At 31.7% G+C, this 18347-nt stretch overlaps 1 protein-coding gene and 1 long non-coding RNA gene across 4 annotated transcripts in view; both read right to left on the bottom strand.

Moving 5' to 3' along the window:
* Window positions 1–5503, bottom strand: part of LOC134700574 (uncharacterized) — an 80588-nt gene extending 75085 nt beyond the window's left edge. Inside the window, exons 1-5 of the mRNA XM_063561951.1 lie at window positions 5384–5503; window positions 4726–4824; window positions 4065–4166; window positions 3296–3400; window positions 1952–2023 (exon numbers count right to left, since the gene is read on the bottom strand). Coding sequence (XP_063418021.1) covers window positions 1952–2023; window positions 3296–3400; window positions 4065–4166; window positions 4726–4824; window positions 5384–5503 — 498 coding nt within the window. The remainder of the gene's footprint in view (window positions 1–1951; window positions 2024–3295; window positions 3401–4064; window positions 4167–4725; window positions 4825–5383) is intronic.
* Window positions 5504–7702: 2199 nt separating this feature from the next.
* LOC134700482 (uncharacterized) lies at window positions 7703–11913 on the bottom strand. Of its 3 annotated transcripts, none has more exons than XR_010103890.1 (3): window positions 10541–11913; window positions 10180–10298; window positions 7703–7788 (listed from the first exon to the last, which is right to left on the bottom strand). It is a non-coding gene; the product is annotated as an uncharacterized LOC134700482 (long non-coding RNA). The 3 variants fall into 3 exon arrangements; XR_010103891.1 differs by lacking the exon at window positions 7703–7788 and adding an exon at window positions 7818–7901; XR_010103889.1 differs by lacking the exon at window positions 7703–7788 and adding an exon at window positions 7931–8014.
* Window positions 11914–18347: the final 6434 nt, after the last annotated feature.

Raw genomic sequence — 18347 nt, 5'->3', positions numbered from 1 at the left:
CAATGTTGAAGGTTAAAATAATCATATAAACTAGAATAAAGAAACATCTTGGTCCCAAAAAAATCAACCAGGATATAAAATTCCAAATTTTAATTTATCATTGTTTATTTCACTAATATCAGTTGAAATCTCAAGCCACTGGTTTTTATGTTTACAATTTAGGTCATGTCCCAACAGAAAATCATTATGTGACATTACAATGTACTCTTAGCACAAACACATAAGGTCACTGTGAAATATACAACAAGGGCAAGAAACTATCGGTTATATCACCAGTTTGACCAGATGTATAGTTTAAAACCAGTTTGACTAGATGTGTCCTATATATTGACAATGTAAATGACATGAGGACCTGCATGGGTTTTTTAATATCTGAATTTTTTAAATTTTTATGGCATTTTCCTTTTAACATGTTTAATAGCCTTAAAAATAACTCTCATTCTGTAAAATGTTCATGAAAATGATTTTACTATATAGTCTTTTTGTTACAAGATTATTTATCAATTATGTACATTGATCATTATATTATCAGTATTGCATTACAGTTTATAAAGTTCACATTTATTATTTATACTTTTGCACCACAGTATTATCTATATTTTATTTTATTGTTCATTTTCTCTTTTCTCTATTTTTTTACTGCTATTACATGTATTCTCTATTCTGTAAACCCCATTCTGACCCTCATAGGTAAATTTCTATGGTGATAAACTGACCTTTCAATTCTCAAGGCTAAATAAGTATTTCATAGGCTAAATACCAACTTACCAGTCAAGGTAGAAATGTAATCTGAGTGATATCAGTGTTTTTCAAGTGACCATAAAAGCTTGTTAAGTGTGGATTTAGAACCTCAAATACATGATGTCCAATTCTAATATGACGTGCTTCTTTAGCTTTGTAAACAACACTGTGATAAAATTCTCGATAAAATATACTTAGCCCAGACTCAGAGATATACATAATAATGGCTGTTACAATATACTTCCCACGTAAATCTACATGTATTGGAACCTATTTGCAGACCCTTAGCCGATTTTATTGTTTTAAAAGGTGCAATTAAAAAAAGACAAAATAACTTTTATTCTTATTCGTATGCATAATAAAAAGAAGTAATGCACAAGAGCTCGAAGAAATCAACAAAATACAAATTAAATAAAATTCCGCGAAAGTCTATTAATCTTTTTTGCGCATTTAAGTCATTTCAAAACATGACGTCATACATATGAAACCGCTAAAGTTGAAGGTTTTCTGTTACGGTACGTGAACCATCGGAATTTGTATGATATTGTAATAAAACTGATTTTTGAGGTAGGTTTTGTTTTATTTTCTATTCTATTGCATTATTCGCATATTTACTCATTTCAGCAAGTCAACATGGCGGCTCCTTAGTTACAAAGTGTCAACTTTGGATTTGACGAAAGCTTACAAGAAAAACATGTAAATCAAAAATGGCAAATGTTGGGTTTGAGAATTTAAAGAATTTAAAAAAAAAATCTAGCAGTTATTCACGAAATAATGTACGCAAGCTACATATATATAAAGATATTTAAACTTTATCTAACAGGGAGTAAAAAAGAACAGCCACACACACAGCATACCCACCCTCGCTTCAGTTTTAATATGGCCGTATTTGCCCTATTAGAATCAAATAATTCATGGAAGCCATAGATTGTTGGAAATTTGCACAGGATAAAATTCGAATATCACGGCCCAGGCCATGTGTAAATTTCCAACAATCTATGGCTTCCATGAATTATTTCTTAATTAATATGGTGATAACAAATAAATTACATTTGAATTTTTTTAAAGATTTCTCTCCAGGAGTATCTTGGTTTTGCGGCATTTGATTTCTTAGTTTTATATTTCTTTATCTTTGATCACTTATTTTCTACTTGATTCATTCTAAGTGTAAACATGTGTAATTCAACACCATATCTATCACTATATGTACCTGTAAGTATTCCATCACTTCTTTATACTGCCCCTTTCGTTCTGCTGCTGCTAGATCGTAAGGAGTCTTACCCTGAAATACAGATACATCTTTATATTGCTTTCATCTGATAACTACAAAGAAGGCTTCTGTAACACATATCTTACAATTAGTAAGACCAGTAGCAGCTGAGTGGTGATTTATTTTATCTTAACATATATATATAACTCATGAGACGACATTCAGATTATTTTTCACAATTTTGTAAAGACTTTAAATAGGCTTTAACTTTTTTTTGTCCTATAATTTTCTTTGCAGTTTGAACATTGGTAAATGCATCCTTATGTCTACATGAGGGTGTGGAGGACCTTGGGGTCTTCATTTTTAACTATCTTTTCTAATTTTGTGGACACATTATTGACAGTTCTTTATATTTTTAACACCCCAATATTATTCTCTATTTTTTTATATTTTTGCACCTAATTCTTTTCTATTCATTAATTTTTTACTGATTTCTCTCCATTTTCATTTTTTTCTTCTTCCGTTTATGATTTTCTAATCTGTATACCCCTCCACACCCTCCTATATCTGTATACCCCCTACACATCCTCCTATATCTGTATACCCACACCACACCCTCCTATATCTGTATACAGTATACCCTCTCCACACCCTCCTAAATCTGTATACCCCATCCACACCCTCCTCAATTTGTATACCCTATTTCTACCTTCCTTTATCTTTAAATTGTTATTTTACAGCATTTTATAGTTTTTAGTGTTATCACTGGTATTTTTTAAATAAGGACATAAATAAATTATGACAAAGATGTATCTCTGCCATTACACAGCTTGAATACACCCACCTATATCTTTATATTGTTCTTTTTCAGCATTTTTTGTATCTCTGCTACTAGACAGCTTGAATACAGGAATTTGAAGTAAAAATATAGTCTTAATAGGATCATCTCTTTCAAATTATTTTCAAAGTGCCAACACAATATAAAATTATTAAACAATTTTATTTCCTCCTTATTGAACATACAAATATTGTCTAGTAATTAGTCTTTGTTATGATTGTCATGACAACGGATTGGTGCAAGTTTTGTTTGACAATTTGTTTGTTTACACTGACTTTAATTACAGCAAGTTTGATAGTCTATGTTGTTGTGTTTTATAGTTAAATTAAGCCATTTCAAGTCTATATAACTTTTTCATATTTTAAGTCCAATTTACACGATCATATGACTTTTGACTATAGCCTTGAAAAAATCAATTTACCCCAACAAATTGTATACATTATTTCAGTGATTCATTACTTTTTTTTTAAATAGTTGGACACTGGTCATATACTATAAAATATTACCTCAAGTGATTTAACCAAGGGACTGGCACCTTGTTCTACAAGATATCTTGTGATCTGTAGATGTCCCTTCTTAGCAGCATAATGTAAAGCTGTGTATCCACTGATCTATAATATAACCAAATAACATGTAACTATAATGGACAATACTTTGTAATCAATATCAATAATATACAACATATCCTACAACTGACATTAAAACTTGTCTGATAAACTGGACAATGTTGTGTAATAAATACAATGTTGTGTAATAAATACAATGTTGTGTAATAAATATAAACTAAATATATATCACATGAATCAGTGGTCAAAACTGAATAAAATGACCAGTCACACTTGTATTTATATTGTATATAAACAATAAATTATCATGTTTTGTAGTGAAATGTCAAAACTTCCATTAAACCTGATATCTTAAAAAAATATTTTTTTCAAGAAATGTGTAAAATAATTATATCAATGGATTCAGTAGAACAAAACAAGTAAAATGAGACCCCACTTTATATGATTCTTACACATATTTGTTTCGTTAAAACTGTCTAATTAACCACATGATTTAATGTAGATTCAGTATAATCATTCATTTTAATAAAATATTTTTTTAAGGAACATGAAAAGTAGTTATATTTTCTGATTCAGAACAATAACACGAGTAAAATGAGACCCCACTTGATATAATTATTACAAATATTTGTTCATTAAAACTGTCTAATTAACAACATGATTTAGTGTAGATTAATAGTAATGTGATCAGACTAAGTAGATAACATACCCTTGTGATGTCGATCTTACATCCTCTATCAATGATAAGTCGACAGATCTCCAGGTGTCCTCCCTCGGCAGCCCTCATTAATGCTGTCTCTCCAACATACTTCTGGAATAATACAACTGACATCAAAACTTGTCTGATAAACTGGACAATGTTGTGTAATAAATATAAACAAAATATATATCACATGAATCAGTGGTCAAAACTCAATAAAATGACCAGTCACACTTGTATTTATATTGTATATAAACAATAAATAAACATGTTTTGTTGTGAAATTTCAAAACTTCCATAAAATCTGATATCTTAAAAAAATATTTTTTTCAAGAAATGTGTGAAATAATTATATCAATGGATTCAGTAGAACAAAACAAGCAAAATGAGACCCCACTTTATATGATTCTTACACATATTTGTTCATTAAAACTGTCTAATTAACAACAGGAATTAGTGTAGATTAAATATAATTGATCATTTAAATGAAATATTTTTTGTAAAGAAACATGAAAAAAGTTATATTTTCTGATTCAGAACAATAATATGAGTAAAATGAGACCCCACTTTATATAATTCTTACACATATTTGTTTGTTAAACCTGTCTAATTAACAACATGATTTTGTGTAGATTAATAGTAATGTGATCAGACTAAGTAGATAACATACTGTTGTGGTGTCAATCTTACATCCTCTATCAATGAGGAGTTTACAGATCTCCAGGTGTCCTCCCTCGACAGCCAACATTAATGCTGTCTGTCCCCAACCCTGGAATAATACAACTGACATCAAAACTTGTCTGATAAACTGGACAATGTTGTGTAATAAATATAAACAAAATATATATCACATGAATCAGTGGTCAAAACTGAATAAAATGACCAGTCACACTTGTATTTATATTGTATATAAACAATAAATGAACATGTTTTGTTGTGAAATGTCAAAACTTCAATTAAACCTGATATCTTAAAAAAATATTTTTTTCAAGAAATGTGTGAAATAATTATATCAATGGATTCAGTAGAACAAAACAAGCAAAATGAGACCCCACTTTATATGATTCTTACACATATTTGTTCATTAAAACTGTCTAATTAACAACAGGAATTAGTGTAGATAAAATATAATTGATCATTTAAATGAAATATTTTTTGTAAAGAAACATGAAAAAAGTTATATTTTCTGATTCAGAACAATAATATGAGTAAAATGAGACCCCACTTTATATAATTCTTACACATATTTGTTTGTTAAACCTGTCTAATTAACAACATGATTTTGTGTAGATTAATAGTAATGTGATCAGACTAAGTAGATAACATACCCTTGTGATGTCGATCTTACATCCTCTATCAATGAGGAGTCTACAGACCTCCAGGCGTCCTAACCTGGCAGCCTTCATTAATGCTGTCTCTCCAATAACCTGGAATAATACAACTGACATCAAAACTTGTCTGATAAACTGGACAATGTTGTGTAATAAATATAAACAAAATATATATCACATGAATCAGTGGTCAAAACTGAATAAAATGACCAGTCACACTTGTATTTATATTGTATATAAACAATAAATGAACATGTTTTGTTGTGAAATGTCAAAACTTCAATTAAACCTGATATCTTAAAAAAAAAAAATTTTCAAGAAATGTGTGAAATAGTTATATCAATGGATTCAGTAGAACAAAACAAGTAAAATGAGACCCCACTTTATATAATTATTACAAATATTTGTTCGTTAAACTGTCTAATTAACAACATGATTTTGTGTAGATTCAGTATAATTATTCAACTGTCATGTTAATTTTTTTTTTAAGAAATGAATAAAATATTTATATCAATGGATTCATTAAAATTCTCTGAGTAAAATGACATCTCACTTTATATAATTCTAACAAGTATTTGTTAATATAATGATTAAATCTGTCTGATTAACATGATTCAGAATAATGATCAATTTTTTAAAAAGTAACTTTTTCAAAGAAATATGAAAAATAGTTACATTTCCTGATTTAGTTCGAGGAGACAAACAAAATGAGACCCCACTTTATATGATTCTTGTCTAATTAACAATATAATTTTGTATATATTAAGGAATGTGGTCAAAGTGAAGCAATAACATACATGTGTGATATTTGTTTTACTTCTGCTGTTAAACCTTGGTGTAAAAAATGGTCTTGTGAAGAACTTTATCAACTATAATTCAAAACAAACAAAAACAATTAACGAGAGAAAAAAAATACCTTTATGCATTTTTTTTCTCTCATTAAAACTGTTAAATTAAAAACAGATTTTGATTTAATATCGAATTCAGTATAATGATATAGATATCAGTTTCCATACAGATTTATAGATTATCGTTGGTTATCTCAACAAGATTAATTTTCTCGCTTGAGCCAGTCACGGCGAAAGCGAGAAAAGCAATTGAGTTGAGATGACCAATGATAATCTGTTTATCGCTATTTTACCTATGACGACGTTGTCAATTTCATGTCAATTTCATTAGCAACGCCACGTGGCTCCTTAGTTTCAAGCAATACTTTTCCATCTCAAGCGAGTAGCATGATATGAAAATTGTCACAAAAAAATATCAAAGGAAAAATGCACAAAATAGCGATAAATATTATTATATTATTTCAGAAGTAACTTGTAGTTATGTGTTTTATACTGCTTATGTACAATCTGTTATGTTCTAAGGTAACTTGCAGTTGTATATTTTATACTGCTGATGTACAATCTGTTATGTTCTGAAGAAACTTGTAGTTATTTGTTTTATACTGTTTGTGTATAACCTGTTATGTTCTGAAGTAACATGTAGTTTTATGTTTTATACTGCTTGTGTACAATGTTATGTTCTGAAGTATCTTGTATTTGTATGTTTTATACTGCTTGTGTACAATCTGTTATGTTCTGAAGTAACTTGCAGTTGTGTGTTTTATACTGCTTATATATACAATCTGTTATGTTCTCAAGTAGCTTGTAGCTGTGTGTTTTATACTGCTGATTGTGTACAATCTGTTATGTTCTGATTTTATACTGCTGATGTACAATCTGTTATGTTCTGAAGTAACCTGTGGTTGAGTGTTTTAAACTGCTTATGTACAATCTGTTATGTTCTGAAGTAACTTGTTATGTGTTTTATACCGCTAATGTACAATCTGTTATGTTCTGTAGTAACTCGTAGTTGTGTGTTTTATTATGCTAATGTACAATCTGTTATGTTCTGAAGTAATTTGTAGTTGTGTGTTTTATATTTCTTATGTACAATTTGTTCTGTTCTGAAGTAACTTGTAGTTGTGTGTTTAATACTGCTTGTGTACAATTTGTTCTGTTCTGAAGTAATTTTTAGAACTTTGTTTGTTTTATACTGCTTATGTACAATCTGTTATGTTCTGAAGCAACTTGTTTTTATATTTTTTATACTTCTGTTATTATAGTTCTAAAGTAAATTGTTGTCGTGTGTTTATGTACAATATTCAACATTTTGAAGTTTTTTATAGTTTTCACTGTTTCACTGTGCTTTAATTTTAAGTAACATGTAGTTTTGTGTCTTTTTTGTACATGTACCATAAAAGGCTGTATCTTCAAATGATTTTTCTATGAAAATTAAAATAAGGTAGTTTTGAATGTGACTATTTTACTTACATCTAGATAATCAATGTCTGCACCATTCTGTAGGCTTAATTTTAAGGCTTCTATATCTCCCTTCCAAGCAGCTGTAATAAGTTTCTGTAAGTATAACATAGAAATTACATTTAATCTTGATAATCAATGTCTGCACCATTCTGTAGGCTTAATTTTAAGGCTTCTATATCTCTATTCCCAGCAGCTGTAGTAAGTTTCTGTAAGTATAATATAGAAATTACATTTAATCTTGATAATCAATGTCTGCACCATTCTGTAGACATAATTTTAAGGCTTCTATATCTCTATTCCCAGCAGCTGTAGTAAGTTTCTGTAAGTAAACCGTAATAAAAATATATTGTAATGAATGTCCTTACTGTTAAATTAGGTAATAATTATGTTTTCTTCTGTTTAGCAATGACTACATAAATCAGTAGTATCCTTCCTTCAAATAACAGACAGAGAGGAATTCTTTAAATAGCATAAAATTGTAGGGATTTATGCATTTTATATTATCAAGAAAAACACCAAGAGTGCACACACTGAAATGTCTCGCCTTCTTTACTAATCATTGATATTATGTTGATAGTCCTAAATAAAAAGCTTTATCACAACTGTCACATAAACTTAACATTAACCAAGAAAACTAAACATTGACCAATGAACCATGAAAATGAGGTCAAGGCATGTACAGCTAACAATTCTTCCAAACAACAGATATAGTTGACCTATTGGTTATAGTGTAAGAAAACCAGACCAAAACACAAAAACTTAACACTGAGCAATGAACTGTGAAAATGAGGTCAAGGTCAAATAAAACCTGTGCGATTGACATATACATCATGAAATATGTGCATACAACAAATATAGTTGACATATTGCATAAAGTATTAAATAAAAAGACCAAAACTCAAAAACTGAACTTTGACCACTGAACCATGAAAGTGCGGTCATGGTCAGATGACACCTGCCAGCTAGACATGTACACCTTACAATCATTCCATACACTAAAAATGGTAGACCTATTGCATACAGTATAAGAAAAATAGACCAAAACACAAAAACCTTACTGTAACCACTGAACCATGAAAATGAGTTCAAGGTCAGATGACACCTGCCAGTTGGACATATACACTTTACAGTCCTTCCATACACTGAATATACTAGATCTATTGCTTATAGTATCTGAGATATGGACCTGACCACCAAAACTTAACCTTGTTCATTGATTCATGAAATGAGGTCGAGGTCAAGTGAAAAGTGTCTAACCGGCATGAAGACCTTCCAAAGTACACACATACCAAATATAGTAATCCTATTACTTATAATAAGAGAGAATTTAACATTACAAAAAATATTGTTTTCAAGTAGTCACTGAACCATGGAAATGAGGTCAAGGACATTGGACCTGTGACTGACGGAAACTTCATAACATGAGGCATCTGTAACAAAGTATGAAGCATCCAGATCTTCAACCTTCTAAAATATGAAACTTTGAAGACGTTAGCAGCCATCGGATCACTATCCCTATGTCGAGCTTTCTGTGACTTAAGGACTTCAGTCGCAGGCTCGACAAAATTGTTAACCTTCAAAAAAATATTTTTTTTATAAAATCATGGACTAGAGTAGATTTGGCATATCCTTGAATTTTCTTTCTTGTAGTATTTTCTGGACTTTGACGTTTGTCCTTTTAAAGACATGTTATACACTTAGTCCTTTAGTTGCCCCTACTTTTTTCCTTTTTAAGACATGTAGTTGTGTTTTTCATTCACTAAGTCCTTTAATTGCCTTTTGAAGACATGTAGTTGTGTTTCATTCACTTAGTCCTTTAATTGCCCCTACTTTTGTCCTTTTAAAAAAGTGTGTTGTATCGATCAGTTAGCTCTTTATACCATAAAATAGATTGGTCTTATTCAACTCACATAAACTTAACAATGACAAGGGGAAATAACTTCTGTATTTTTTTTTTTTTTATTTAGAAAAATTGTCCCAATATTTTTTTCAAATAACTCTACAGACCTACTTAGAGTTACATATTTGACATAGTAAACAAGGATTCTGAAGGTACTACATAATTAATACACTATTTCCCACCACCAACTTTTAGAATCTTCTTTTTCTCTCCAACCTACGGTACCGCCTCCCACCTCCCACCTCCTTCAGAAGCTGTCCACCCCCTCATACATCATGTACATTCATACTTGAAAAATATTCGCTTAATTTTTTAAACTGCATTTTTGTTTGTTTTGTTCAGTTACTGAATACTGATTCAAATCCTTTTTGTGTCACCCGTGTAATGAGTAAAAGTGTCAAATGTTTTCGAGTGCACCTTGCTTTGTCCCAGTTTTGTATTTTTTTGTTTTTGGAATAAGTAGTTTGGTAGTTCACTTAGAATTCTACTAGTTTTTATCTCAAGTTATCACATACTTGTATCCAATTGTACAATAATGGGGAACAAAACTACACATGACAAGGAGACTATTAAGTAAATCTTACCTCATTCCAATCCTCCATTATAGCGGCTAAAACTAATTGTACAATAATGGGGAACAAAACAACAAATGGCAAGGAGACTATTAAGTAAATCTTACACTATTCCAATCCTCCATTATAGCCTAAAAATAGAAAAGAAAAGTTATATTCAGTATATACTGTTGAATTTTAATTGAGGTATTTGTGTTATTGCCTATTGAAAATACATGATCAATATGGGTGGTAAAATACTGACCTAATATTTTCATCTTCTTATTTCATTCAAATAATATATAATAGCATTGAAACAGTAGCTTATCTCAACTTTTCTGCACTATTTAATTTAATGAACTGAACTCAAAACCTTAAAAATCTAATCACATACCTAAATGAGGTACAAATGTATTCTACAAACAGGGTGGGACTCTTTCCATCGAACACCAGAACATCTATTGCACTTTTTTCCCAGACCTAGCAATTTCAAAAGTTTTATATACCAGCATTAAGACACACAGAAAAATATCTGAATATTAAATATCATTTTTCAGCTTCTCGAAACACTGTCTATAATCAACTAGAACAGTCATATATAGATTATACCGTTGGTTTTCCCGTTTGAATGGTTTTACACTAGTAATTTTGGGGCCCTTTATAGCTTGTTGTTCGGTGTGAGCCAAGGCTCCGTGTTGAAGGCCGTACTTTAACCTATAATGGTTTAATTTTTAAATTGTTATTTGGATGGAGAGTTGTCTCATTGGCACTCACACCACATCTTCCTATATCTACATTAAATTCAATATTTTTTTTTATTCTTTATGTGCCTGTCTGCAGCCAGGACCTATAATTTTGTACCATATTTGTTTTTACTTCATTGTTGTAGTAGGCTGTGCGTTTTTTCATTTGAAATGTTTTACATTTTATCATACCAAGGCTTTTTATAGATGATTATATGGTATGGGTTTTGCTCATTGTTGAAGGCTGATGGACGTCCTGTTATTGTTTATAACTGTGTCCTATGGATAAGGAATAATTGTATCATTGTTAATCATACTACAACTCCTCATCATCGTATGGCATTGGTTTTGCTTATTGTTGAAGGCTGATGGACGTCCTGTAATTGTTTATATCTTTGTTTTTTTATCTAGGCATACTTGTATCATTGTTTATCATAACATGCATTTCCATGAACATTTTCTCTGTACAATCAATGTTGTATAATTTCAAACTATTGGTTAACAGAAAGAAGTTGCACTGTAGAAACAAAAATTGCTAACATTCTACAAATCAACATTACCAAGCTGCTCATCAGATATAAAAGCATTCCCTTCCATATAGATGCAAAGAAAAAGAAATGTTCATTGTACAATGAGTGTTGTATTATTTCAAACTATCAACCAACAGGAAGTGGCTGTATGACAGATGTGAAAACAGGAAGTGGCTGTATGGCAGATGTAAAAACAGGAAGTGGCTGTATGACAGATGTGAAAACAGGAAGTTGCAGTATGGCAGATGTGAAAACAGGACGATGCAGTATAGCAGATGTGAAAACATGAAGTGGCTGGTTAACAGATGTGAAAACAGGAAGTTGCAGTATGGCAGATGTGACAACAGGAAGTGGCTGTATGACAGATGTGAAAACAGGAAGTGGCTGTATGGCAGATGTGAAAACAGGAAGTGGATGTATGGCAGATGTGAAAACAGGAAGTGGTTGTATGGTAAATGTGAAAACAGGAAGCGGCTGTATGGCAGATTCGTAAACAGGAAGTTGCTGTATGGCAGATGCGTAAACAGGAAGTGGCTGTATGGCAGATGTAATCAAAGCCTGAAAGGCTGTAAAAGCAATTGCTGCCATGTTTATGTTTTGGGGACTTTTTTTTCATCCACATATATTTAAGAATTAAACATGACAGGAGTGTTGTCTAGTGAGAATTAAGAAGGTTTTAGCTTTATATCAATTAAAGACTTTAGCAGAAAGTCATTTTTAATATGTTTTATATTTCACAAGGAGACAACACGTTTACCAGGCTAAAGTTGGGGTCAAATATAGATGTGCTGAAACATATAAACTCCAAGAGAAATTATTATGGATTATCCCCTAGTAGTGTTTGTAACTGGGCAATAATTTTCTTTATTGATTTAATTTTCATAATTAATTTAAATTTAACACTTCAGTTAAAACATTTCAACTTTCCAGACGCAAATGTTGAAAAACGGGAAAGAAACAAAATATTTTACAAGACATAAACATGTAAAAAATAAATAAATATTTCAGCTGACTAAAAATATTTTCATAATGTTACTTTGTCACCATTTCTTAAAAACTAAGTCCCAAACATTATTGCTCAGTTGATATGTGTCATCCTCATGCGGTACGAGATAACTATAATTCTCATGCAATCCCGAAAAGAGGGGCCATCACAGACAAACATGACATTAAATCGTCATTATACGAACAAGAACAAACAGCTCTAAGTTGCTTTGATATTTATCCAATTTTCAGGAAACACTGTGAAAATGATCTTCAATATTTCGAAAACATGTGAAATAAAATTGCAAACACGGTGGACCGTCGAGGGTCAACAAACGTAGTAGACTCGTCCATTGGAAAGACGAGTATAATGGTTTCATCATTTGTCATGCATACCCAGTTTTGAATATGATATCCAAAAAGGATGTACTTTTTTTAATCTATGAAACTAGAAAATTCCAAATTGTAAATATCTCTTCATCTGGACTTGGCATCTATCACGTTTGGACGGGTCCATTTCATTAGTAAGGTGATCGGTAAATCTTACGGAGTTATGACAAAAAAGGAAAACAAACTTATTGTTATGTGTTTCAACAAGGGTTTCGTTCCTCCAAATTATTTGCGCAAACAAATCAACAAAATAGGTCAGTTAACTTTGTCTATTTTTAGATTACAGGTAATCATTTGACACTACATATAACCTGATAACCTGTGTATTGATTTTGATTTTACGATAAATTTATGAATGAACGACAATTTTATGAATGAACAAGAGCACCTGACCTCTTTCTTAAAAAAAAACACCAATTAAACATATAAAACCGTATATTATAAAAGATAATTCAGTCAAATTTTCAATACTAAATCAACAACTGAAATGATTCCATATTTTTTTAAAACATCGTACGAACGGAAAACAGAATCGCAGGTATAAAAATGCATTTTTTTTCACTCGGACGTCTATGTTTTTCTGATAGTCAAACGGTTGTCCCCCTAAATACAAAAATACATCTACAAGAACGTATGCTGAACTTTTTTTAAATCCACTTACGTTTTTCAAAAGTTTCAAGCTATGTATTGCATTAGAAAACATACATAGGTGTTTAAGAATGACAGACCAGGAGCTTGTTTAACAAAATACTATGGCTTGATCTGGGCGGAGTCTCTGATCTGGGTCACAAAGATGGCCATACGCGACGGCATGAAAGCAATTGCTTTAAAAACAGTAAGTAGCTGTATGGCAGATGTGAAAACAGGAAGTGGCTGTATTGCAGATGTGAAAACAGGAAGTGGCTGTATGGCAGAAGTGAAAACAGAAAGTGGCCATATGGCAGATGTGAAAACAGGAAGTGGCTATATGGCAGATGTGAAAACAGGAAGTGGCTGTATGACAGATGTGAAAACAGGAAGTGGCTGTATGACAGATGTGAAAACAGGAAGTTGCTGTAAGACAGATGTGAAAACTTCATTTTGAAGAAGCAGCAAATATTAATTTTCAAGTCTTTGATTGAACTGCCCACAGTTCAAACCCACCACCTCACACACTTAAGTTGAACACAATATACACAACACCCTGAAGATCAATGAGGCGGTTTTTAGGAAATGATTTGTCTTTAAAAACATATATTATACAATACATACTATAAGATAAATACTTATGTACCTCTGAGGTCAGTCTAATTTAAAAGTGAGGTTGTGCCATCATCTAAAGCATCTGTGAAAAAAAACTACAATGTATAAATCATATATAATTTACTTGTTTAAGCACGATACATTTGAAAAATTGAAGTATGACTTTAAAATACTTCATTCGTACTTGTTATATAAATATATCAATGTGTGTGTGTTGTTTAAACCATCGAAATTCGTATGATATTGTTTTAAAACTGATTTTGAGGTAAGTTTTGCTTTTTTTCTATTTTTTTTTGCATTATTTGAAGGTTTTCTGATTTCAGCAACATGGCGGCTCCTTAGTTACGAAATGTCGTCTTTGGATTTGACAGAAGCTTACGTGAAAAACATGAAAATAAAAATTGCAAATGTTGGGTTTGAGAATTGGAAATGTTGAAAGAATTAAAAAGATTTTTTCAAGTGGTTATTCACCAAATAATCCATGCAAGATACAGATGTATTAGAATGCTATATCTAACAAGGAGTAAAAAAGAACACACACAGGATACCCAAACTCGCTTCAGTTTTTTTATGACCGTATTTTGAAATAATTCATAGAAGCCATAGATTGTTTGAAATTTACACATGGCCTACATGGCCTAGGCTTTGCTATTCGAATTTTATTCAGAGTGTTAGAATCTATGGCTTCCATGAATTATTTCTTAGTTATTTCATTAACATGAATGATCCTAAATATTATGGCCAGATTTATGAAAATGTAGACCTTGTCATGTGAGGTTATTTTTGAATTGTATACTATATATTGACCTGTACACATCTCTTATATATATTGACCTGTACACTTCTCCATTCTTGCTTTGTTGGGTTGCTGTCTCATTGACATTTAGCTCACTTTATTTTTCTTTAGCACAAGTTCAATGCTTAAGTTCAACCAATCTATTTTTGAAGGCAAACAACATTGTAATGATGTCATCACATTATTTGTGTCTTGTTTACTATCATACTATAAAAACATTGGTGTTATGGTATTTTGAATGTAAAAACTATATGTTGATTATCTCCCCTTATAAAGTTTGAATATTTTACATTGGAAACAAATTTCAATAGTAAATAATCCTATGTGTAAGTTCACATATACTGTACACTTACCTACAATAGTAACGTGACCAAATAATAGATGTTCAAAATAAAAATTTGGCTAAAAAAGAAAAAGACAAACAACAGTACACAAAACACAAAATTAAAAATGTGGCTCATTAATGTAAGTACTATGTTTTCATTGGTTGAATACAATGTTGACCTCTTTCATTGAATGGTTGCTGTCTCATTGACATTAACATCCAATCTTTCTTTCCTACATCACAAGTGACTTCTTAAAAATTCTTACTTTTTAAGCAACTCACATTGTAATGATTGCAATGTTTTGTTTAGTTTGGACTCCCAAATGCAATTAATTTTGTAATGATGTCATGTTATTTTTTGTTTCCAATTTTTTTCACAAAAGTAGATGAGTGTAAAATGTTAATCCTGTTTAAAAAGAATTAAAAATCAAAGTGATGAAAATGGATAGATTTGAAGAGTAGCTTGAATAATTTTAAATCATATCTACATATGGTGCGGACAAAAAAAGAACAGAAATAAGCGCTGGTGTAATGCTCCTTAGAATTCACTAGTTATTTCTTGATTATCTCCCCGTTAAGAATATTTAACATTTACAATTGAAATATATTTCTGAATTTCATTTGATAAAATAAATAACCAAACGTTCCAATACAATTTGACTATAAATGTTCACTTACCTTTACTAAGTAATAAATTCACTGGATTTGAATCAAATAAAAACGAACAGTAGATCTTTCAGGCAGAAATAAAACAGTTCACTTACCTTTACCAAGTTATAAATTCACTGGATTTGAATCAAATAAAAATGGACAGTATATCTTTAAACTGAAAATATAAAATAGCTTAATTTCAGTTTCAGATAAATATCGGTTGAACCATGTCTGAACATGTATGTTATGATGGTATGATTCTAAACCCCTAACGGGAAGTATTGTGCCTGATGTTCACATGATGAAATCATAATCTTTCAGTCAGTTTAATTTAGCTGGAGCTGGCATGTCAGTTAACTGCTAGTAGTCTGTTGTTATTCATGTATTATTGTCTTTTTGTTTATTTTATTTGGTTACATCTTCTGACATCAGACTCGGACTTCTCTTGAACTGAATTTTAATGTGCGTATTGTTATGCGATTACTTTTCTAGATTGGTTAGAGGTATAGGGGGAGGGTTGAGATCTCACAAACATGTTCAACCCCGCCGCATTTTTTCGCCTGTCCCAAGTCAGGAGCCTCTGGCCCTTGTTAGTCTTGTATTAACAAATGTATTATTTTAATGTTAGTTTCTTGTGTACAATTTGGAAATTAGTATGGCGTTCATTATCACTGAACTAGTATCTATTTGTTTAGTGGCCACCTGAAGGACGTCTCTAGGTGCAGGAATTTCTCGCTGCATTGAAGACATGTTGGTGACCTTCTGCTGCTGTGTTTTTTCTATGGTCGGGTTGTTGTCTCTTTGACACATTCCCCATTTCCATTCTCAATTTTATATAATTGTTTAGCTTATGACAAGTAACTTGTCGTGTAGATTGCGTTGTTAACGTTTGTCCTACTTAAAAAAAAATACTGTATACAAGAAATAATTATTACAGGATGCTGCTACAAAGTCTCCTAAACCAAGCGCGCAAAATTAGTCATTCCCACACACACGGTCGCCTGACATTGGGCAAAGTCCAATACAAATTTGTCTGGTCTAGTAAAGTGATATGCACAAGTGACATCTAGGTATTACACCTGTATGTCATTCAAATTTTCTTGAAATCATGTACAGCAATATTCATGATTCAGGGGTGGGGATCTAGACAGTTTACAACTTCTAAAACAGGCAGGAGATAGGGGTAAGAGTGACCCTAGGGGACTAGCCTTTTATTTCATCTGATTTGTTTTAATATCCAATACAAGACTATATATGGTTAAGGGTAGGGGATGACAACCATATACAAGTTTTCAAAAAGAAGGGGGTGGAGTCACCTCTGTGGACTTCTTCTATATTTCATTTGATTTGTTTTATTGTCCAGTACAACAATATATATATGGTTAAGAGTAGGGGATCTTCACCATATCAAAGTTCTCAAACAAGAGGGGTGGGGCTGACCCAAAGGGACTCCCATTTTATTTCATTTGATTTGTTGCATCATACAAAAATGTATATGGTTTAGGGGTGGGGATCTCGATTGTTTACAAGTTTTCAAAAAGAAATGGGTTGGGTGACTGACCCCTCTGGAGTTCCTCTATATTTCATTTCATTTGTTTCATTGTCCCATACAAAAATATATATGGTTTATGCCTTATGGGTGGGGATCTCAACCGTTTACCAGTTCTCAAACAACAAGGGGGTGTGAGTGACACCTGGGGATTGGCCTTCTATTTCATTTGATTTGTTTTATTGTCCAGTACAATGATATATATGGTTAAGTGTAGGGGATCTTGACCATTTCCAAGTTCTCAAACAAGAGGGGTGGGGTGGGGCTGACCCAAAGGGACTCCCATTTTATTTCATTTGATTTGTTTTGTTGCCCCATACAAAAAAATATATGGTTTAGGGGTGGGGATCTTGACCGTTTCCAAGTTCTCAAACATGAGGGGGTGGAGCTGACCTTACTCCCACTTTATTTCATTTGATTTGTTTTGTTGCCATATACAAAAATGAATATGGTATAGGGGTGGGGATCTCGATTGTTTAAAAGTTTTCAAAAAGAAATGGGTGGGGTGACTGACCCCTCTGGAGTTCCTCTATATTTCATTTCATTTATTACATTGTCCCATACAAAAATATATATGGTTAATGGGAGGGGATCTGAACTGTTAACAAGTTCTCGAACAACAAGGGGGTAGGATTGACCCCAGGGGACTCAACTTTTATTTCATTTGATTTATTTTATTGTACTGAATAAGAATATATATGGTTTTATAGGTGGGGATCTCAATGGTTAACAAGTTCACAAACAACAAGGGGTGGGATTGACCCCAGGGAACTCACCTTATTTCATTTGATTTGTTTTATTGTACCATATACAATGTAAGCATATATATGGTTTAGGGGTGGGGATCTTGACTGTTTTTAAGTTCTCAAACATAAGGGGTTGGGTGGGGTGACCCCATGGACTCAACCTAAATTTAATTTGATTTGTTTTCTGGTCCTGTGATCATTACTGAAAACCATGTGTGTTTGTCACTTACTGTTTTCAAGTTATA

Source organism: Mytilus trossulus, unplaced genomic scaffold (genome assembly GCF_036588685.1).
Source record: "Mytilus trossulus isolate FHL-02 unplaced genomic scaffold, PNRI_Mtr1.1.1.hap1 h1tg000158l__unscaffolded, whole genome shotgun sequence".
Lineage (NCBI taxonomy): Eukaryota > Metazoa > Mollusca > Bivalvia > Mytilida > Mytilidae > Mytilus > Mytilus trossulus.
Note: the sequence above shows the minus strand (reverse complement) of the source record. Positions and strands in the feature narration are given on the sequence as shown.